The sequence below is a fragment of the Brachyistius frenatus genome, unplaced genomic scaffold, assembly GCF_029030835.1.
Source record: "Brachyistius frenatus isolate BFR_SWC_R1_liver_20210118 unplaced genomic scaffold, ASM2903083v1 Contig_8, whole genome shotgun sequence".
NCBI classification, from domain to species: Eukaryota; Metazoa; Chordata; class Actinopteri; family Embiotocidae; genus Brachyistius; species Brachyistius frenatus.
This window is the reverse complement of record NW_027210607.1, coordinates 7,961,710-7,986,502: the sequence shown is the minus strand read 5'-3', so window position 1 is coordinate 7,986,502 and position 24,793 is coordinate 7,961,710. Positions and strand designations below refer to the sequence as shown.

The window sequence follows — 24,793 nt, the reverse complement described above, 5'->3', positions numbered from 1 at the left end:
CCTTCCTTCCTTCCTTCTCGACCAACTCTGTCCAACCTACCCCCAGCTCTCTCATTGGTCCACAGAGCCCATCCAAGCAGACGGAGTGGGTAGCCTTTTGTGCCTGCAGTGGTCTATGTGGTTTCGGTGGTGACCAGTCTATGGTTGGCATGAAGGGAAATGAGACCTGACTATGCGTGCGGTGGGCAGCGAGAGGTCGGCTGAGTAATGTGTCCGGTTTCGGATTAGAGACTTGGAAGATGGAGAGGGAGAGAGAGAAAAAGAGCCCCCCCCTCCTTTGACTCGCAGGGATGTCTGCTCCCCTCACATGCATGGGTCCTGGATGAGTTTGAGTCAGGGGGCGCTTTACCCATAAGGAACTTAGTGATTCATCATCAACAGCATCTTCTTTCCTCACATCTCCCTATTTCTTGTTCATCCTCGTTGTTTGTTTACACCTCTGGCTTTTTCTAAAGGTAATTTTACAAAATAAGAAAAAGCTTCAAATGTTGTCTGGTCAACGTTCATTGCCACTGTTGTATCTGTGTGACATCTAACAAGTGTGATATAGAAAATTAATAATTTTGCACTGACGAAAACTGCCATACAGGAAACCGTAAAATGGTGCCGGGGGCAGTAGTGATTTCACTCACACACAGCTGGTAATGCTACAATGTGTAATGCCATGATGTCACTGTAACATGGACAGGTTTCACCAGATGCATTAAAACTTTAGTATTTTGAATTTATTTGGAACTTTTATGATTTTTATACAGGGATTTTGCGTGTTTTAAGGGAAAGTTGCAAAAAAAATGACCAACAGAAATTAGAGATTCCAAAAAATATAGAAATTATACATTTATTATGTATGATAGTATGAGATGAACAAGACAAAGATGGTATAAAGGAATATATCATAAATATAGGATGCAGGTATGCAGTATAGATGTTTTTCTATTAATTGTTAAAATATTTGAGACACTGCTGATTTTTTGCATGCTAACACTCGCAGCATCAAAGACAGGAAGTGTGGAGGAGTGACGCAGATGTGGTGCAGGTCACGATGTTAAAGAAGCTAATAAAACAGCTTAAATAGTTCTCCCTAGTCCATCCTGATTTACTCTATACATGCTTCTCCATTTCCCAGAGGAGTGGCACAAGAAAGTGAAAAAAATAATAACAATTAAAGAGGAGATCAAGAATGCAAAAGCCCACGTTTTTTTTAAAATCTAATCTGAATTGAGTTCAGTCACCCCAGAGAAGCTTCATTCTCTGCCATTGTAATGAGGCAGCAGATATCTCTGCGCCAGTCAAGCATGTATATACACACACACACACACACACACGCTCGTGCACATTCACACAGAAATGCACACAAGCTTGCTGTGCACACAAAGAGCAACACTCTACCAAATCATCTTTCATCTCTTTGATCACTTTGAATCATTGTCACAACCAAGTGTGAATGTGAAGCAATATTCAAAGCGATTTTCAAATATGGACATAGTAAAAGTTTAATTTATATGGCGTAACATATCGTTGGTTAAAACTTAAAATGGGCCATAAATTAAAGTATGCACTTTGAAAGGTATAAAAACATGATTGTCCAGACGTACAATAGTTTCAACTGAAAAGTGATAACTCCCCTACTAATGGACTAATTGGTTCTGGAAAAGGTCATATGAGAATTAACAGAAGATGGAGGGTGAAATCTTTCAACCTTTACGGCCTGATAATCCCAACCACAGGGGAGGCCACAGAGGATGGGTTTCTGTGGAAGCCAGCTTGAAGAAGACGAAAATGTATGATTGCCATTGATCATCCAATCGATAACGAGCCTCTACTTAAATTTCACGGCGCTGTTTTGGGAGGAAAAAAAAAATAAATCCATCCTCCTCTTTGTATGTGGGTGGTTTGATTGACAGCGTCATAATTATCCCTGGCTTACAAATCAACAACTTTAACATCATGTATGTTGGCTTAATGATAGCCTCAAATAAAACATCTAAGGTTTAAAAAAAATGAATGGCTGCCCTGTGTCACAATAGGAGACCACTGTAAGAACCGAGCATGTCATAACTATTCTTTTTTTTTTTTTGCAATTTACAATTGCTCACCTGAAGCAGAGTGGCAATAGAAAGAAAGCTGCCCCCTAATCCACTCTAATAGGATTGTGTGGGATTTCACCTTCCTCATTGCTTCTTCCATCTCTTAGAGCCTCAGGCCTGCTGGCAAAGGCTGATAAAAACACGCCTGCCTAACACCTAAGTGCAAGCTAATATTAGCATATATTTTGCAACACAGTGTAGAAATACAATGCACACCCACGCACTTTTCTTTTTTTTCCTCTCTCTGTTTATATATTTATTTGTTGGTAGATACGTGGCATTGGTGTGAGATACAGGATGGCACAGCTCTCTTATGGTGCTCCTACATTGCCTGTTGATAAGGGGGAGGCAGAGCTGTATATAAACCGCAAAGGCATGTAGCTGTGCTGCACGACAAAACCTCCCGCTCACACACCTTGGCACATCGACACATTTGAGGTTCATTTCTCCTGATATTTTTATCTTATCTCCTCCAGATTAATTGTACTGTATAGTATCATTTCCATAAGATATGCAGCTAATTAAATAATATCTCCCCACTTAGTGAGCCTGCTTACAAAGTGAGGCTACTCAGCAATAGGCAAAGCAGATGTTTAATCCTCCAATTAAGGCCAAGGCGCGCTTGTTGTCTCCTGGGTACGGCTTATAAAAAGAGTAAACAGTAAAAGTGAAGCAGTGTCATACAGGGATGGCCTGAAAATTTGACACATTATCATGTTGAATAGTCATGTATTTTTTAACGCACAATTAATATGTTGTTTTCTACTATTTGAAATCTCATGTTGCATTTTACTTGCTCGTTTGGTAATTTATGTGCATTGACAGTGCATATTTTGTACGCAAACAAATGTGTTAAACCGTGCCTGATAGTTCTTTAAGTGTTGTTTATGCGCCTGCTTTACCGGCTGCACATGTACATCGCCTCAAGCGAAACAGTGACTTGATAAATAAGAAGGACACTGGAGACTGTTTTACTTGATATTATCGCTTAAATGCAGATGAAGAAATACAGTTGTATTAAATCATTAAAAATAACTCCTGCAGCACAGGCATATTGTGATTATGCAGGTATAGCATAGACTGCTGTATCATTTGCTTTCATGAACTGTGCCAGCGTTGGATTATGCTCAGTAAAGCACACAGTAGCTGTGTCTGTTCTCAGAGCAGGTTCTTTGTGAGAGCAGCATTTGTGCTGATGCAAGTTGGCTGCATATGGTGATGGGCAGCCAGAGTTGTCTCTAGTCTCAGATCAGAGCTTTGGCCCTAGACTCTGTTTTCTGCCTCACTTCCACTGTGTAATTATCCCCCACACTTGTCTTTTTCAGTAATTAGAACTGCAGTCATACTCCACATCTGTTGGCTCCCCAATAGAGACGACAACGGCTTCTAGAGACCGTTTGGATGCCGTGATGTTTTGGTACATGCTAGTGCGTAGACATACACTACAACTAAATAATACACTGATGTCTGATGGCACGCAATCAGTCAAGTTAAGTGGGAATGAAAAAGACTAATGCTTGATTTTCTGTACGTCTAACTTTGATATGGCTGCTGGCTGGCGCACAAATTGAACATTGGATGCAGAAAAATCTAATCAACAAATTGCTGGCAAACAAAATGGCTGACCTGAGCTGAGAGAAAGGGAGCATTGTGTCTGAGGAGCAAATGAGGCAAGTGATGATGAGAGAGTAAATTAGAAGCTGTCGATACTGTGAGACACTTCTATCAGAGCCAAGGCTGCTGGCGGGGGAGGCAGATATGCAGCTGGTCAGGGTAACAAAGGACCCATTTGGTGTATTGCTCCATTAAGACACTGGGTCTTGTCAGCTCTGCCTGGATGGGCCATTCTGCTCCACAAGGCAGGGGCTCATGTATCACTTAGGACTTAGGGGAAGTGAGCATGGCAGAGGAGGGGGCAGAGGGGTGTGAGTGACACTGGTCGACTGAGCATTCATGGCATAATGTTACCAGCCCAGGGGGTCGAACTTTACCTCAACCATGAATTGATGGTCCCCTGCCACGGAGAGCGAGGGTGGTTGGTATGGCTACCCTGGGGCCCCGTCATGATGAGGTGAAGGCTTATCTCTTCAGAGCCCATGTGAGGATGAAATATGGTGAAGTACTGCAGCAGTAGGATGCAGCGGCAGATGTCTTGATATACAGTTTCTATCACACTGTGTATAGTTTAGAGCTGCTTAAAGGAGAGGTTCAGTCTTTATACAACACCAACATCCTGCATATGTGTTGGAAGAGTTATTGGTCTCTGTATTCATTGCTCTCTTACAATTCTTATGTAGCTGGGTTACACTGTATAAAATAGAAACAGATAACAGTTTTCATTCCGTGCAAAAATGATGAACAGGCAAGTTCATTTTTATATCAAATTTCATACACATTAGCAATTCAATGTGTGAAAAAGGAGAGGTTGCAAATAACATCTTAATAGTGTCTAAAATATATAAAAACTACAATAAAATAGAAACATAATGGAACTGTTCATTAGGTTCAACTAAAGCTAATATGAGGGTTTGAAGAGTCTGCGTTTGCCAAATCAAGTAGGTATCTTTCAAATTTAAAGTATTTTTGTAGACTTACTGTTTCATGTTTCCTCTGACATTTTATGTTTTTGTCTGAACTGAAACAAATAGAAACTTACCGGTCGTCACTAAGGTTTGTAGCTGATGCTACATCAAATGATCACATTAGGTTCTGTAACCTGATTGAATTGAAGCTCTATTAACCATGTCAATTTTGTTAGATGATTATTATTATGATTATACTGCTTTGTAATTCTAACACCCAGATTGTCTTCCACATATTGCTGGGTGACATGTTAAGAGATCTACAGAAAGACCATTGGGTTTCAATTGTGGTTAACAGCTTTACAATATGTGGCCCTGTCTGAATACTATGGGACACCTTATTTTTTTGTATTGTCGATCAAAAGTGTGAGCTAAAGTGGGATGAAGATGTGCAATGGCAAGACAGCTGAAATTTCGAACCAGGTCACACAATTCGATTGGAGTCTAATATTAGCTTATTAGCTTGCATCTGGCATTTTAGTATTGTGTTGAGAAAGACAAGAACATTCGAACCTATCTACTGTAACAATTGATAGGTAATAACATTTGTTTCTGTATTACACCCTGCATTGTAGAAAAAACAACTGATCTCCAATCAATGCTTTCTGTCCGTTTCTCTCTCTCTCCTTCTCTATTTGTCCCTCCCTCCTCTTCGGTGTGGTCATTTTGTACTGTACTCGCCTCGAGGTCTGACTTAAGTGCTACTATGTTTTCTCTCTCTCTCCCTGCTCGTGTTTATTAGGTTCCGCTGCTCTTTTAATTTTGGAGCCTGTATCTTATACCCCTCTAATAAGGATGACCAATCATGGGGGCAAGCAGCAATGCCCTACTTTTAGTCCTCACTTAATTTAATTACATCAAATTAGCAAAGCAGGGAGAGAAGGGTGGGGAGAGTGAGAGGATTAATCCTTCGCAGCTTATGACGGCAGGTTGGACACTGTCAGCTGTCTTATGCAGAACTACTGCTTTGGGATTGCCTTCATTAGAAGGAGCTTAAGGCTCATAGGTCACTGGACATTGTTAAAACAACATTGTGGAAATGGGCTAATTAGAATATTTGCCAAGTCCAGCCTGCATAAGGACTTTAAATTCCTCCTTTTTTCATATGTAGCTCTGTTTTATTTTTAGCCACATCTGCATTAGATTCACTCATTATCAATCAAAACAACTTTAAGTGTGAAAATTCTGTTTAATTACATTTATAATTATCAATAAAACTTTAAAACATTTCATTAAAACAAATTGTGCTGATAGCATAGATGTATACAGTATTCAGTATACATTATATTCTATCTCAATCCTAAACTGTACATATAACTGAATCCACTATGGGCCAGTGGTGAAGATTAGTCTCTGGGCAATGAACCGTAAAAGTTTATATCGACTGTGCTGTATATATGCCAATATGCCCAGACTTATTAAGCCCACACAAAATAAGCAGGCAGTCTGGGTTGATTTAGCACCTCTGTCCACTCTGTTTTCTGCTGACTGCAAAGAGAATAGCTTAGCTCCAGCCTTCTGATAAAGACTGAATGGAGGATTTATCACTTAAAAAAGCAACAAACAAAAAAAAAGAGAGAGAGAGAGAAAGCAGCAACGCAGAACGTGGCAGATTGTGCAGTCTGCAGTATTTTGTGTCATGAGTTAGTTTCATGACAGAACCGCAGCAGTTTATAGACTCCATGCTTGCACAACATTTTTTTGGGGGGGCTGTAGCAGAACCAAAATAATGTCTGAAATGGATGAGATGCTCGCACAATACTCCAATCTTGTGTTTTCATCTGTTGTGGGAATCCTTGTCCCCTCATGTATCATTTAAATGGACGCATTAAAAGTTAGTTTCGTTGTCATTTCCGTCGTGTGTGTGTTGCGCTGGATTGCTCCGACCTGTGATGAAACCTTTTCCCCGTGCCTGCCGGTTCTGTTCTAACGGTCTATCCCATTATACGGGAGGCACTTGTTTGTGCTGAGAGAGGATTAAGACAAGTCAACAATCCAAAGTCTTTTTAGTCTCCCAAGGGGCTGCTCACATACCAGCAAAGACAGAGAATGGCTTTTTTTCCAGGATCAGCGCTTGAGAGCGAGGTTTAAATTGTTGAAAGGACCTCGCCATACTGCAATGGAACAATGGACCGATATAGAAATAGAGATTGGGTTGGGGGGCGGGGGGCTGGCCACAGGGATGTAGCTGTATCCACTATACTTTGCTTTCCAGTTCTCATTGTCCAGCTGAATTTCCTTCATTTGAACCCACGAGACAGGAAGACCAGAGGCAGCGCTGTAACTGCCGACTCCAAAACTGGAAGAACGGTTGTTCTCATATTTTCTGACCGACTGTTGTTCACTGTACTTAATCGTCCCAACAAAACAAGACTGCAAGTCAAAGTTGACAGGCAATTAATCACCTAACATATCAGAGCATTTGGTTACATCAAATACAGGTGTTACATCTGACAGGTCTGTTTTCCCGCAGGCATGTTTTTATTTATTTTTTCCATGCATCATTATAAATAATTAAAAGATTGAAAGAAAATGTTTGAAAATATTTATAATGACAATTTCTTTTAATTATTCTGTCTCATTTGTAACAATATAGTTAAGACAAAGGCCATACACAGAAAATATACGAGCTAACAAACTGCATTTACCATTTACAATGCCTCCTAACCCAACGTACCCCAACAGTCACCTTCACACTGTAATTGTTTTCTAAGAACAAAACAGGCCCACTATAAAAACAAAAAATCAAAACAAAAGAAGAAGTCACCTGTGGACAAACACAGGACTAAAAAGTATATTTTATTATTGCAGACAAAGGTTAAACCAAAGCTGCAGTATAATATGCCTGCATTACTAGAATATGAGAGAAATTAGCACAAGTTACGAGCTTGAGACTAGACTGCCTTTGAGCGAACAAACTGTACTCCCTTGACTTAAACATAATAATTTATGACACTTTAATTTAAATAATTAGAATAATTGCCATCGTGAGTTGACCTATTTAACTGAATATATTTTCATAGGCAAAAAAAAAACTATGGCAGAGGGTGTGAAAACTGACTTTTGATCAGGGCCAGATGTTCACGGTGCACATGTGGCACTCTTGACAAAAAGGTAGACCACATAATAAGTCAATGTGGTTTTAACCTCAGGTCAAAGCAGTGTGCTCTCAGCCACAAAGCTCTGACTGATCTAATGTACAGTACAAAAGAGACGTACCCCAAAAAAAGAAGAAGAAAAAAAAAAAAGAAGCTCTCTCTCAAGAGGAAACTTGGGTCCTTGTGCAAAAGGTGCAAAATTGCCACAAGCGCATATATGGCACTGAATTTAATTAGCTGGGGAGGAGATAGCATATTAGGGTCCTGTGCTGCTCTGGCACTAAGAGCTTCACTGCGAAATGAAAGAAATGTTTCAGTGACGTTAGGTGAAGAGCCAAAACGCAACCAGCAGGGACAGTGTGGCTGTGGGAAAGGTGCATCCACCAGCCTGTTCCTTATTCATAGTACAGCCACATATGGATTTGCTCGGAGTGAAAAAAATTAAGCTATTTTTCCCTGCTTGAGGGAATTACATCAAAGTCAAATTGGCCTACATATCCACAAAAGCACTTGGTAAGTCCATGAGTGGTATCCGTGCATGCACTCCCGATTTGACAAAGTAGCACAGAAATGTGACTGCAGTGCACCGCACGCCACCGTCAACGTGGACTCGCAAGGTGAGTGGGACAAGCAAAAATCCCTCATACCATGGTTCCTTTTCCCCCTGCTTCAGAGCAGTGAGGCTCACAGCGTGTCGCCAGAACACCAAACAGGCACATACAAGGAAAAACTTGACAGGAATGTCACCTCGCCAACACAAAGCCCCACCGTGCACCGACAGGAAAGTACAGTCTACTACTATCCTGGGAGACATCCTCTGGTTTACAAAAGAGATGTTGCACGTTTACATTAGCAGCCACAGTGAACAAATCAGACAGAAATACTGTGAAAGGAACAGGTACACTAACAGGAACAGTTACTGCTGGAGCTGAACAGACACAGAAATGATCAGCACAAATATTTCAAATCGACAAAAAAAACTATATAATGTGTGTAGGACGTGAATGTAAACTTCGCAATAAACTCATGGTTATCATTATTCCCGTTAACTGCTAATTCATAATCACTTGCTTGTCTGTCTTAAATGATGGGTTGCTGTTCTTGAAGTCAGACTGTCTGCTTTGGGGTGTATCTTAAAGCTTGACCCAGCTCAGCATGATATTTGAATTTAAAAGTTTAAGGTCAGAGGCCCAGGTTGTAAATTCAAAAATATTTTGCAGGCTTGAGTTGCTTGCAGGGATTTCTGTTTTATAATCATCTATACATGGTTCAGAAACACCTTTGCTTTCACCGAATTACAAACAAAAATCTCAGATGACCAAATTAATACCATAAACCCCAGAAATCAAGATTATTGCAAAAGCTTTGCAAAAAGTTCATAAATGTAAATTGAAACAAATTAAAGCCACATATTTAAGAACTGTTTCAACAATGGAAAACTGTATTAACAGTAAATCTAATATATTTTTGTACAACTTCCCAAATATAGTGACACTTTGTCCCTTTGATTGCAAAATGCCCAACCATCTGAGCTGTATGTTTCACGGATCCATGTTCATTTGAAATAGCAGGAAGTGACTGAAACACATAGATTCTCATTTGTAAGAATCAGTCAAACATCCACACAGGTCAAATGTAAATGTAAAAAGTCATTGACATCAGTGCTTTTATTTGCTGTGTCCTTCATAGCTCAGTCCTATTGAAATAACTACATGAATATGACTAACAGGAAAAATATAATTGTAGCTCCGACATACATAATCCATTGACATTTAAATAATGAAATCATTTATTTTGTTCCCCCTCCTCTGTTATTGCTGGTTCATGTCACAAGAGATCTGAATAATATTCAATACATTTTGTCTGCGGGGAGGACAATGAGACTGTGGGTCAGATAAGGATCCTTGCTTTATATACCGCAGACTGATAGATATCAGCGTATTGGCATCATTATTTTGGATCATGGGGTGTGATGTACCATTTAATTATGAACCCAGGCTGTGTGAGTGGTGCCCCTACTCGACTGTCTATGCAATTCACAGCTTTTGTAATCGCTGCCAAGTTCAAACATGCAGCTAAAAAGACATTTAATTAGCTGTGTGTGTGTGTTTAAACAGTTTTCGCTTATAACCCTGCTTTCTATTTACCACCTAGTCTCTTCATCTACTCGACCATTTAATTGTCCCAAAAGCTAAAAAATACAGTGAGAGAAAAGGTAGATAGGAAATGTTTTTTTTTTATCAAGTTGACTCCAGTTTTCCCTCAAGGCACTAAATCTTCAGGAGCATTGATCGTGGAAAGCTCCTTTACCAGATACCGATGCTAAAGATTTCTCTGAAAACTGAAGTGGTAATCCAATAGACATCAAGCCTCTTTTAATTGTACTCTTCCCAGGAGTGTGCAGAGACCAAAGATAAATCCAAATTATGTTATCCTTAATATAGTTTTGTCCTCTAACACGGATGGGTGATGCACAACATGCAGCAATTTATGTAACCGTTCACATACTTATTCCTTCTACAGTCACAAACAAGTGATGGTGCTTAACATATCCGACTGATGGCACTCACATTTGCTCATTTTCATTACAAATATACAATACAATATAAGGTAAATGTATGCATGTTTTTTTACAGTATAAGATGTAAACATTAACACAAAACGATTGGGAAAAGAGGTTATCTTACTTTGAGATTCCACTCATGAGATTGAGGAAAATGATCAAAAATGTATTTCAAAAAGCTAAGCTATACGCCTCATCTCAGGTTCTCTATTTTTGCACACCAGTCATTACGGGAATCCGCAGCAGCAAATAAAGAGGACCCGCCAAGTGCTAGGTTCTGTCAGAAAGCAGATCTATAATGTCATCTCTCCTTTTCATATTTCCATCACAACTATGTAATTATGATTGGATTCCTCCCCAGTTTCTCGGCAGAGGTGGTAATATGAGGCGTGCTATGATGGAGGTTAGAGGAAAGACAAGTCTGCGAGCCTGACCTTAGCTGAGCAGTATAGTCCAACACACTGTGTGAATCCTCCCCCTCCCACAGCTGCTACACCGAGGCACAGAGCCAGCACGCTTTCCTTCGCTCACACCTGTCTGTCTCTTCACATGACACTGCATCCTATACTAAGCATATACTGCTTGTAAGGCCGGTCGGCTATATGCTGTTTCTTCATGGCAGCAGAAATAGATTGAGATGTTGTGAAGTCAATGCCAAGAGGGCTCTAACACGCGGGCCATGTTTGCTATTCTGCAGTCTTACTATCCCACACACCTCTTTGGCCAAATGCAGGAGAACTCCGGGGATGGTGCTACATTTTTAATGAAAGCAGAGTGTTTGATCTGCCAATGTTTATCTTCTTTGATGTTAACTGACACAGCAGAGTGCAGCCAGCTCTCAATGTAGTCCAACATGAGGACAGATTAATTCATTATCCTATAACCGGGGAGGCTTGTGGTTGAGGAGTTCATCCTGGAGGCCCCATCCGGGATATGTAACTGCATCAAATAAGACCTTCCAACACATTGCCTCCTGGTTCCTGCTCTGTGATCTCTCTGGGGACGTGCATATGAATATATGAGATGCATCTCAAATGCATATGGGAATATGTGAAGCAAGAAAATCTTAATTACATTCTGTTGTATTATGTAGAGCTACACCTCTAAGCACTTTGAGTCTCTAACTCCCCCCCCCCATTGTACCTGTGCCTTGTCCTTTCATTTGTTTTGTTTTTTATCAGCCACCGGGTAGATGGGGAATTTACTGAAACTCTTGTCAAATTAAAGAGACAACAAACACGCAAGAATTTCCAGGACACTACTGTATCTAATGACTACAGCAGATCCATATCAGGGCCAGCGTCCCAGGAGGGAACACAAATAACAAATATGGAGCCGGTGCATAATTACTCCGCGGCACTGGAGTTACACAAGCACGTGACTGCTGATTTCATGCCACCGCATAGCTGTGTAGGTGTGAATTAGCCATGTTTCGCCCCGTATCTTAATCCTCAGCAGTCCCTCAAGGAGTTTTTTTCCACTAGTCTTACATGCTCGTATGGATTTGACACTGCTTTACCACATATTCGACAAACTATTTATTCTGCACTCTCTCGGTTTGTTTTGAAACCAGTATGTGTTTCGTTTTATTGACCTTTGCTGCCTTGACATGAGTGTCTCGCTGTTTATCCGTGGAGCCTAAGAGTTTTAGAAGCTCAAGATCTGCACACCAGACCACTGAAATGAGTAATCTTTATATTATAGTTGTTGGTTTTTTGGGGAGGGAGAGGTCACCAACAGTAAATAAGCTGTCAGCGGGATAAAGTAGGTGTCAAATCGCATGAATAGACTGAGGGGGAAATAGACGCTTTAGGGCCCAGTGACTTCCAACACTGACATGGTTTAAAAGCACTTAGTTATGATAAAGCCGGAGCATGGAGCAAGCGTTTTAGGTGGCTTGGGGGGTAAAACTTAGAGACAGTGACAACAGTCCAGCACGAGCTACATAAATTGGAGATTGCTCTCTGACGGGGGACCAACATCAGATACGCATTAGTGGAACAAGAAGAGTTTTCAGCGGTAGCCGCCAGACTTCATGAAAAAGAAATGATGCCTGCCTCGCAAATCTATCACGCATAATGTCTTTTCCTTTGTAGAAGTCATCAAGCTTCATAACGCTTTATCCATTAGGGGAACAAAAATGCTTACAGTTTTATATCATTACGTTTTTCCAAATTCAAGTTACGCTTTATGAAAACAATAAATCCCGCCATAGATCTGTAAGTCCCAACCTCATTTGTTAATCACATTATTGTTAATTAATGATGCAATTCTTTTTAGCTAATGGTTGACAGTGTGTATTGACTCAAATGAGGGGATGGAATTGGAAAAGGAACTTGAGAGTCGTGTCGAGTGACAAGCTTTAGTCATTGAAGAGAACCTGGAGGGGAAGAAAGCAACAGAATGATATAAATAAATGCAAAATATATCGATAGTTTTATATCCTCGTGAACTGGTTTACAAGAAAGTATTGGAATTACAGTCAGAATGATTTATAATCTATTGTTCAGGCTAAGGCTGTTTAACTCCCCGCACCAATGAATATTAACGCACTCTGTCTCTCTCGCACTCCCTCTGCTTCTCCCTCGCTCACTCTCACACATGTAAATGGCGAACACACGAGCAGAGCTCCCTGTCTAATTTTTCATGAAGATAGCTGTTTTTATGCTAATCTGACAGCTGCATTCATTTTCAGGCTTTCTCGCAGGCATTTAGTGCCCAATCACATACTCATTCGTTCACAATTGTGCACACGCACGCACACTTTCTTTAACACTTTTCTGTGGCGAAAATAGATTAAAACACTATTCTAATCTCAAAACATGAGTCTGGCTTTAAACATTAACAGATACCCCCCCCCCCCCTCAACCCTTTTGATAGGCCGCTTCCATCATTAGTCAAGGAGGACTTATCCCGAACCATAAGTTTGAATAGGTCACTGCCATGAAGCTGCGAAGCTCTTTCTCACTGAATAGCTCGGCAATTAGAACCACTCTTCCGCCCGCCAGGTCATGTTCAAACCTTTCATACAGCTGCTAAAGACAACAAGGTAATGCAGCGAGACAGGAATTAGCTGGTTTGGAGGTCGCGAGAAGGGCATAATTGGACCAGTCAGTCGATAATGCCGCCGACTGCGCCTGCTTTTGAGGGTGCTAATGAGGCGCGAGAGATGGGGAGGTGTCCGTTTGTCATGGTGGTTACCTGGGCGCCGGGGACACGACTTGCAAATTTGCTAACTCGTCTTTCTTCCCTCTAGAGGTGAAACAGGCAGCAGCAGTAAAACTGAGTAATTGTGCAGCATTATGAGGAAAGGGGCGCCGGTACCTGCCTCCCTCATTTTCGCAGAGTTTTCTCCTACTCATGAATTGACACGAGTGTACTTAAACTCTCAGATGGGGCTGAGAGCTGTTCAAGAGTGATATGTTGCTCAGTGCTTTGCAAAGTCATTACTCAGCACAATAAAACACTCCAGACTGACGGTGCTCCGTACACACAGCATTGATGTCGGCTTTGCTGTGTTAATAATATTTTTGTCTTCAAAGGCTGTGACTCACACCTACTACACCGTTGGAAGGGGGGAATACGCTGTTAACACTTTCAATTTGATCTTCTCTTTTCTTTTATCTCCAGCGGGAACAACGTACATATTTGGGCGAGATGGTGGATTGATCACATACACGTGGCCGCCCAATGACCGTCCCAGCACGAGGGCAGACCGACTTGCCATCGGCTTCAGCACACACCTGAAGGATGCTGTCCTCGTGAGGGTGGACAGCTCCTCTGGTCTCGGAGACTTCTTGAAGCTCCATATTGTAAGTCAAAAACCTGTCAATTAACACACATTCAAGTGCAGCAGAACACATCACACACTGTGTATGCAGTTCATTAGTTTAAAGCCACTAAAACATATTTTCAATCAACTTCTTGTTTTAATTAGATCATACATCTGGAAAATGGTGATTTCATATATTTCCCTGAGCTGGACAGAATTGATATTTGAATGACAAACTGACAACTTTCAAATTTGTTCGAACCACACTAATCAGAACTGTGTTTTTATGTGTGTTAAACACATATTTTGTAACTTTGATTGTTACTATTCTGCCATTAATATTTCATTTTATAGAAATACACAAGATCTGAGGCCAAGTTTTTATGGGCTTTAATGGTTTTCATGGTATTCGTGTTGAATTCTATAACCACAAAATAAGGTGGAAGTTGTGATTAAATGGCAAGTGTAACACGTATGATTAAAAGAGTCCATGTTTGATAAGAAGGAGACCACGCTTGCTCGCCTCCTCTTGTCCTACGTGTCGTGGCTGTTTGGATGTGTGCGACAGTAGCAGAGGGAAATGGTGCGGTAATAAGGGTTGGTTCCATACAGTGCATCTCTGACCTGGACATAATTCTGCTGCCTTCCACATGACCTTCCTCTCACTAGCACCCACTTACTGACAACAATGCTGATGCTGGCCAGGAGCATACGGGAACAATACAGACATACAGTATACGCACACACACACACACACACACACACACACACACACACACACACACACACACACACACACACACACACACACACACACACACACACACACACACACACACACACACACACACACACACACACACACACACACACACACACACACACAGGAAAGCAAACAGCCCAGAACACACATAAACACTAAATTGGTCTTGAAGTTTGCCTCCACCCCAGCTGCCCACACACCGAGCACCACACATACAGTAAGCGCACAGTGACATAAACAGGCCTGTCCCGAGGACACAGAGCAGCTGTGATGCTGTTCTTATGAGACACCTCTGTACTCGCTCTGTGTTGAAGTGCTTTTTTTTTTCTTCTTTTTTTTTGCCACATTTTTCTCCCCCACCCTCAAGGCCAGGTGATTTTTAGCCCCCAGTTTTAATCCAGGAGTGGCTGACCAATTTAAAAGGATACAACCTATTTCATGCGGACCATTTATCTCTACATGCCACACAGAGACACAAACAAGATGTTCAAAAGAACATAAATTGGAATATGGTTGTAAAAGGACAGATGTGCTCAGGCAGATGGGCAAATGCATCCACTACAATCCTCCTGCATTCTTCTGGGCTGCGTTCCACTCGCACAATAAACACCTGAACAGGGATAAAACAGGGGGCGATTTCCTTCAGACACTGTTTTCACGCGAGTGATGAAAAATGTCTTCTCCAACGATTTGCATAGACCGGGCTCCTTTTTAAATTAAATGGCACAACAGGGCTTTGCTCGGTAGCTCATCCCATCGCAACACTGAATTAATGTGGATACAAATTTGCTCACTTGCTTGTACATCACGCACTCTTGCTGACTTATTCCTGAATAGTTCAACACACTTTTGCAATAAATTTAAATATCACATAGTTAATTACCATTCAGGCCCCTGTGACTACAGGTAGAGGGGTATTTCTTGAGCTGTTGCACTGAACACATACTAAAAAACCCGTAGCATTGAAGCATTCATGTGTGTTCCATACTGTACCCGACAACATTTGTTATTTGTGCAGTATAGGCAGTACACAAAGAGCCATTTTCAGAGGAAAGACAAAGGTCACATCTTTGTGGAAACACAAGAAGACAGCCTCAGCCTGCATGCCAGATTTTAGATTCACCATGTACGAGTGATGAATGCGAGAGGTTAGAGACCTGAGCCTCGCAGACAAGTGAGGTGAGAGGGGGGTGGGGGCTCACATGGTATAACAAGACCGGAAGATCATGTGGCTTACAGCAGATGCACGCGCAGCCTTGTTGATGAAATGTGTAGCATTCCATTGACAATTTACAAGGAGAAAGTGTTGATAAGGCATGTTCTTACAGCAGGGGCAGTGGGTTGTGAGAATCCCCTCTCCTCTCGCATCAGCAGTCGCTCTGAATGCTCCCTCTTATTTATTTATTTCTACACATTAATCTGCGGGCTTTGTGAAATGTTGCATTTCATTAGAAAATGAGGGAAGCATGAGAATTTTTTTTATTTTTTGTATTTTTTAAAAGAGGAGAGGCGTGAAGGGGGGCACGAGTGTCATGCTCTTGATTTTTGTTCATCTAGTTTTTTTAAGATGAGCAGTGGGGCTGTTAAATACATGATTAAGTCAGTGTTCACGACACTGTGCATTATAAAGAGGCAACAGTATTTTATTTATTTGTAAAAATTAAGAATTTGTAAAATATTCTATCAAATAATGTTTTAAAATGTCAATTTAACCAACAAATTGGTCATTAAATGTGTTGTAAAATATTTGTTGTATCAAGTAAGTTGATTATAAGATTTAATTGTCATGAGGGGTGTTTCCTTAGTTTCCTGCTGCACTCAAATGGAAGAATAGCCAAAAATTCAATCACAGTCTATTATGAAATTAGAATGCTTATGATACCAACCCTCTAGATATGTGTTCCACACTTCTGTCATCTCCTCGTTAATTACACTGGAAAGGACGTGTTTTACAGCACTCCATTAAACACAATGAGCTGTGCAAAATTGCCGCTTTAATGCATTTCTTATGCAAGAATAGCAGCACTCAGATAGTCACCTGCAAAAACCTCATCTAGTTGAACTCCACCCTCAGTGGATCATGCCTCAATATGAAATTACATTACAATAGATTGACTTCCGTGGCCTACTTTGCTGCAAAACTGTATTGGGAGCTAGTTAGTTTCACTCAACTTCACCAAATTGTGTTTTTTTTCGAGCATTAACCACTTGTGGCAGATTGTTATTTTCCATTATTTCCAAACACTTTATTATCAGGCTGATTCCCGATAGTATTCCCCTTATTCCTTTCAGTTACCTCATCTCTGAGCAGAAAATATCTTAGGAGGAGTGTATCTTCAGCTGTATGAGATGGGATTAGACCAGATTTCAGTATTTACCCCCCTCCTGCTCCATCCTCTACAACTCTCTCCCCCCTAATCTCCTGCTCCCATTTCATGATGACAGGAAACCCAGCGGGGCTTGAAGGACGCCATCTCAGCTCACATTCTCAAGAGGGAATTTTCTGCGTAATATGTGGAGACTACGATTTAAATGCACCTCAAAGGAGTTGTGATCCCTCTCCCGTCTCTCCTTTTCCATCGCAGATAAAGACAATGACTGTGAAGCCAGCAAACCATCAAATGTACGACAATCACTTTCCTCAGGCTCATTACTGTAGTGGACGTGGAAGGAGGGCTAGATTCATAATAATGTTCTTGCCGTTTCTCCAATTATGATGATTCTCCACAATCCCTCGCATGTTTTCTAAGGTGAGACTTATTCATGAGGCAACAAGAACAAGTATCCCACGTGGATATACTTGTCTGTACATGATAGTGCGCCTTGGCAAAGAATCTACGTATAAAATTAATTGCACTGTAGCTGAAAGTCAAATCCAGGGAAATATTCACAAAGACATTATGCAAAACAGGGAATTATGTATGTAATGATCCATGGTGGGTCTATGCAGCATGGTAATCCATGCAGAAGAAGAATTGGAACAAAGTTCATAAGATGTGGGCGCCCTGTACCTTCTCTGTTCAACATATTAATACAGTTTACTATATAACGTCTGTGGAATTTCAGCACAGAATGTTAAACTAGAGGTAGATTGTACTTTTATGCTTTTAAGGTTTTTCATCCCACGTGAGAGAAGTATCATTCATTTTCCCGCACAAACAGGGGTGGATGTCTGTTATTGGAAATCCATCCATCCACTTTTAGGAAGCCATTTACTGAAATGGAAGCTATGCACTTGTTTTCTTCCTTTTTTTTTGTTGTCAATGAGCAGCGGTGACACTGACTATCAGAGGCTCTCCTCAGTCTCAGGCGAGGCCCCGAGGGGCCCACTGAGCTTGTTTTGTGCTGGCACTCAATCTCTGTGTGGGGGTTGGGGACTATTCCAGGCGCTTTTCTTCTTTCCCTTCTTCTAATTGCATGCATCCCTTTAAAAAACAAGCAATGAAGAAACTCTGGCTAAGACAGCAACACTGTGAAGTTAATGTATTCCATAGAGCAGAGAGGATGGTGGAGAAATAATGACTTCTCTGGTGGAGCATTGCTCCCCTCGGTCCTCCTTTAGCTGACTACCAGAAAGGGGGTTCTTCTTCTGATGGAAGACACCTTTAATTGCAGTTTCAACTCCTGCTCTCTACCCTATTAATCATGTACAATGGCTCGAGAAGAGAGACTACCAGGCCCACTGTCTGAGTCTACAATTTTAAGTTAGAAAATGTCATCTTTTATAGTTTTTTACGGTTCATCTTACTTATAGAGTTCTGATTATTCACCATCGCGTGCTTCATTAGGTGAACGCTGTAGAGTCTGATTTGATGCCACAGGTGAGATTGTTACCTGGGAGAGGTGCTGCAGGTCTCAGGGGACAACCAGTGTCACGCTATCCCCCATACTCCTATTAAAACACCTGCCCGGGGAAAGGATCTTATTCTCATCCACTACTCCTGTTAAGGTGTCAGACCCAGTTATTACCATTCATGCTCGCTCTGCACACAGACATAAAGTAGACCTGCATACAACACCCCTGGGATTCACTGGTGTACACCTTTTACCATGTTACCTGCATAGCCAAGGCACATCAGTCAATTATTATTAGACCTCATGAGCAACAGACAAATATACCATAGAATGATAACAATACGTTCATCAACTAGAAATGGAAAGGAAATGCAGCTAAAATCATGCTGGTGATAACTTGTGTTTGATGCCATCTCCAGCTGAACATTTTATATTCATTTTTCCTCATGTAGGTATTGTTGTTGTGTTTGAACAGTTGTCATCTCACAGTTGGGGAGCCCACTTTTTCTCCGCATTACTTGAACTGCTGTTGCCGTGGTAACAATCCCAGTATAGGACTGGACTTAGTGCCATGGCGGTGGCCGCGATGTGCATTTAAAGCACATTCAAAATGAAAGAGAGCTTCTTATTTTTTTAATTTAAAATTGCAAAATTGCGTCTCAATTCAATTGGCTCAAAACTCAATTGTGTGTAAAACAGTGGGAGAAAAAAGGAGGTAAATCAAGTAAAGATCCTAGTCAGCACCTCCCTCACAAAGCCTGTAAAATCATAACTAAAAGGTTTAAACTCATCAAATCTTATAGACAAATGTGTCGCTACATAAACTTTACATATACAGCTGTAAGTAAGTATTTTGGTATTAAAGAAACAGTGTCCAAACACTGATTTATTGCTCATGACATTATTCATCGTTGAACTGTCATGCTCTGATGAACAAAGGGTAGGACTAAACACATCCATCTCACGAGTGATTTGACTTCCTGTGGTTTGTGCTGACGCAAGTCACTCTAACTTCTGCAGTTTCCACACTGGGACAATATCTTAAGACAGCCAGAGCTGCCAACCTTCTCCACTTTCATCAAAATGGTCTAAAAGCAGCCGAGCATGTAATTTGAGAATCATCAGTACAATATCATGGATGGCAAGGGGCCAACGTTTTATACTTTCTTTTTTTCAAGCACTTTGTTTTTCCACTTTTATTTGGTCTTTCAGTTCTGAGAAATTGTATTGAAACATATTTTCCCACTACTCCTTTTGTGGGATGAGTTAATCAAAGAAGGAATACTAGTGCTCAAAGCTGCATTTATGTCAAGTATTAATTCATATTAACAGCACCCTGCTGTTCTAGGCAGTTCCACCGCATTTAAATTCACAACCGGATGCCAACACCCCCCCCCCCACCCCACCCCACACACACACCCCACCCCCCCGCTTGTGTATCTGTCAGTGAAACCAGAAGTGCCATTTGTGAGTCAGTGTGTTTCGCAGTTTGTAGTGCCGTATGTTTCAAAGCTAAGCTAATGGCACTGTAATGGAGAGTTAATTGCTGACCATGATGAGACAAACCGCACTGAAAGGAGTCGATGGGGGCTCTTCATTCACCTCTTTGAATCCCTCCGTGTTCATTCAGTCTCACAAACATGAATGGGAAGGAGACAGCAACAAGATAATACTTATAATCCCATGCGCTTCGTATGGCGAACATACAGAATTTGAGCTGTAATTGTTTAAGTGAAGATGAATAGTGGTAATAATATGGCGACGGTATATATGGCACTGATGTTATGTCAGCTGTGACTGATTGTGGCAAAAGCCTGTATTTAAGAGTGAACGGCCTCCTCCCTCTTTTAGTCATAGATGGGACACCCACTCGGCTCGGTTGATGTACCTGACCTCAAAGAATCAAATCTCATCATCTCCATATTGAGAAGGGACAGCGCTAGAATCACCATTACTCATCTTTCAATTCCAATCATTTCGCAATTTGTTCAAGCTCTTTGCCACTACAAAGCCAAGTGGTCCATGAAGAGGAATGAGTGTGTGTGTGTGTGTGTGTGTGTGAGAGAGAGAGAGAGACAAGAGAGAGAGAGAGAGAGAGAGAGAGAGAGAGAGAGAGAGAGAGAGGAAGGAAGGAAGATGTGTGTATGTGTATTTGAAAGGGCAGGACAATAATGTGTCTTCACTTTTATTAGTGTAACAAATCACAGTGAGTACAGCTTGTCATTCTCAAAGCTGTATATCAATACGTTATGGGCTCGCCTCATACACAGCAATATTGCCATGGCTAACATGGGGTAAATTTGATTTTATCGTCAATGTTACACTGTCAGGCATGTTCGCTATTGGGTGGGTTACAAGGTTAAGAGCAACGACATTCTATTTGTTGTTGTTTGTAGCGCTGCAGTTTATGATTATTTTCATTACAGATTAATATGTGAATTATTGTCTGGATTCATGAATGAGCTATTTGGTTTTTAAAATGTCAGAAAATCAAAGCTCAAGGTTTAGTTTAAATTGTGTTGTTTTGTCCAAGCCAAACAAAAGATATTCACTTTTATCATGGAAAGAAAGCAGAAGATATTAACATACATTTTTTTTATCAAAAATACTTAAAATGATTGATTAATTATTCAAAAATCGGTTGATTCATTTTCTGTTGATCTACTAATTGATTCGTTTGCACCTGCTTGTTATTACAGTTTGATAGATATGTCGTTGTGTTGGCTCAGCTTCCCCCAACAGTGTGATTGGACACGTTGCTGTAAACCATCAAGCCTATATTTACATCCATCCAGCATTCACGTTTTAAGCATTCCGCCATCTTATGCATGTCATCTGAAATCATTCTCAGAGGCTGAAAGTCAAATCTCTGTATTTCTATGCATATGTGGCTATGCATGCGGCAGGCAGAGTGTGTGTTTGTGTGCATTTGGGACTGGAGCGCCACGGCATAGTCACCATAGTTGTTGACTTTTGACACAGCTGCCCCAGGCCTCAGGGTGGGATAAAAATAGTCTCACTCCCTCTCGCTCCATTACAGTGAGCTGAAGTACAGCGTCAACTATCACATATGGCGCACATTTTCTCAATCCCTCTGTACTTATTATTAATTTCCTTCCCTAGTTTTATTAAATGATAGACGATATTTAAAGCAACGGTTCAAAATATATCAAAAACACGCTTTAGTTAATTGTAAGTAATAGTTTTGACTTGTGTCAGTTATAGTGTTTGCTAGAAGTGGAATTTTGGGGTTTTGACTCGACAGTACTCGTGACTCAACGTTGACGCACTTTAGTTACTTCACGTTGTCATTTCAATTGTGTCCGTTGCTTTAAGTTTTCATCATTAAGATTTCCTTAAACAAAAAGTAAGGAGAAATTCAAGGAAAGGCAAGTGTATATTAAAAACATATACCCAACATAAGGATTTTGAAGAGTCATTTATCTATTGTTGTTGGTGCACTGTTGTTGATCGCTTCCACTGTTCTTTGTGTGGGGCTTCATGAAATATTTAACAGACGGCTTGTCTTGTTCTGGTCAACTTAATTACCTTTTTCACTGCTGCACTGCTCTCATCTCCAGCCCTTTGTGCTTTCTGTTACCCACTCATAAATATAATACTCATATAAGCATGCTGTTTTTAATTATGTGCTGCTATGGAAACATTTTGTAGCATGCCACAGTAGGCGAACTGGTGTATGCTGTTGGTGGTCGAGCACAGATAACTTTCGCCCTGATTTATTGTACGCCTTTTTCCTTTTTTTTATTCATTTTATTTAGTTTGATCTTACTGAAGAGAATATGTCATCGTATCTTCCAGGAACAAAAAAAAAGGGGGCTTCTTTTGTTAGAGTTGGCTGCCACCTATAAACCGCACCGACTCAAGAAACATTAAGAGTAAATGAGCAGCCTATCTTGACTGAGGTTGGCGAGGTGAGGAACTGTATCCGCTTTTAAAATGTGTCAGGCTTCTGAGAGAGCGATCACATTGTCAGCAGAAACCCTCATCCTCCCCTTGTCCCCCGTTTTCATTTATGAATAATGGATTCGGTGGCCCTCTCTATATCCTCCATAGCCACCAGTCAATATTACTAAGGACCGACTGAGTAACAAAGAGACTTTAACTCCAATTATATGCTGAGCAGCACTTGACATTCAAGTTAAATATTGCTAGAATGATGTGTATTTTCTTCATTGTTATTGCTCTTAGGGGCAGACTGTCTGGTCAGTGTCTTGTCTTTCAGCTATGAGAGCTACACTGCAGCCAAGTGCTCTAACTGAGCCTCTGGTCATAGATAGTTTATTCCACAGCCTCATCAAAGGAAAAAGGCTTTGTGTGTATGTGAGTGCACATGTGCATAAAAAAATATTCCTCTGAACCTCTGCTATAATAAGAGCTTGTGCAGTGAAGGCAAACAATCCATGACATGTCAGCGGCCTACATGTGCAGCACGCCTCATACAGGGAGATCAAACAGACAGGCACTTGTTGTTCCTTTGTCCTCTTCCATCCCTCAGGTGAGCGCATGATGTGAGAGGGGCATCCCTGGATCTGTGACCTCATTTTTCTCAGTTTATCAACCATACAGCACGACTTATCTCAGGAGAGAAGTGAGATGTTGCAGCTGAGAAGGCCGGGTTTTGTTTATGTTGCAGTAAATGTTGCGCCGTCAAAGAGGTGTTGAAACTTTACGGCTCATCCTGCGGATCTTCTAAGTAGTCGCTATGAGTGATGATTTGGTTTGCTTTTCCCAGAAGGGCGAAGCAAACACCTTGACAACAGTAATTAAAAGTGCATGTGAGGCCTAATTCATTTTCTTCTCTTCGTCTCCTCCCTTTACTCGGCCCAATAAATCAGTTATGCTTGAAGTATCTGCTTCTCCTTAACTCTTTAATTCACCAGTGCATTTTGCGAAATAGCCTCGTGTCTGACAAGGAGCTGCTATAAAAGACTTAGAAAATTGTTGTGGGAATTCGGCGTCTCTGCTGGACCCTGACTGAGCTTAACACTCAAAGTCAGAGTTTTAATCTGCCTTCAGCACTGAAGCATTATAATGTCTGATCAGGTTTAAAGGCAAAACATCTACAGTGTGTGCAGCTGGGGGTACGGCAGGTTATGCATGTGTTACATATTACTGGCTCCACTTTGTATGGCATTACCTCTGAGAAAAAAAAGAGACATCACAGACATGCAAGAGCTAAAAGGCTGTCAATCATCCTACTAATTTAAAAACATGTTGTTTTATGAGGACAGTTTCAGGTGAGATACAATCCAATGGGCCAGAGAAGGCACCTGTGTAATCAGTACCACATCCCTGTATGCCCACTCTTCCAACCACGTGGTCATTTATGAGGCAATTAATGGCCAGAATTCTGCTGTTATTTATATGAAAATGTAACTGCTATTGAGTGCCAGTGTCGCCTACCACCATTCTTCAGTCAATAGCAGCGCAAATCGAGGGGGAGCCAGTCATCCCGTCTGTGTGTGTTTGTTTTTTTAATCCATAAACATCCACTCAATAAACTCGCAAACCTTGGTCATCGCAGCCATTATTATGGTATTTCCAAGCTGGAAGTAATTGTATAATCATTACCACTTCATGAAATCTTAATAGGCACTGTAGATTGGAGACAAAGTAATGGCATGAGCCAGAACTTGTGACTCCATCAGAATTAAGCAGATGGCAGTGAAAAGTTTTTGTGTCTGTGCAGAACTCACTCGCAGCCCGGTTTATTGTTTGCAGTGCTTCATTATATCTGGGATGTTTAGATCATGTTCGGCATGCCAATAATGATGGTTTATTTGATTGCAAAGGTACACAGCAATACAGTTTAAAAAAACATGCCATTGCTAACAGTCCAGTGTAGGCATATTTGTTATTATTTCATCTTGTAAGACATCTGAGCATTAAATTATTATCTAAAATTTAAGTTCAAACATTTAATTTAACGTGTCCGAGGTGGAGGGCGGACATTTTATCAAAAGTGGAACCGGACACAAAGGTTTGATATCTCTTAGCCCCACAGGGGACTTCCCAGCACACCCTGTGTGGAAGAGCGGTGGCAAGACGAGAGAAGCAGCAGTGAACTAGTCACCCACAAGGCCTTATCAGTCTCTCGTATTATTTCACCAAC

At 41.0% G+C, this 24,793-nt stretch overlaps 1 protein-coding gene across 25 annotated transcripts in view; it reads left to right on the top strand.

The window, feature by feature from the left end:
- Positions 1-24,793, top strand: part of LOC138616130 (neurexin-1a) — a 245,559-nt gene that overhangs the window by 148,266 nt on the left and 72,500 nt on the right. For all 25 annotated transcript variants that reach the window (XM_069690215.1, XM_069690220.1, XM_069690219.1 and 22 more), the window contains one exon: positions 13,961-14,142. In XM_069690215.1, coding sequence (XP_069546316.1) covers positions 13,961-14,142 — 182 coding nt within the window. The remainder of the gene's footprint in view (positions 1-13,960; positions 14,143-24,793) is intronic.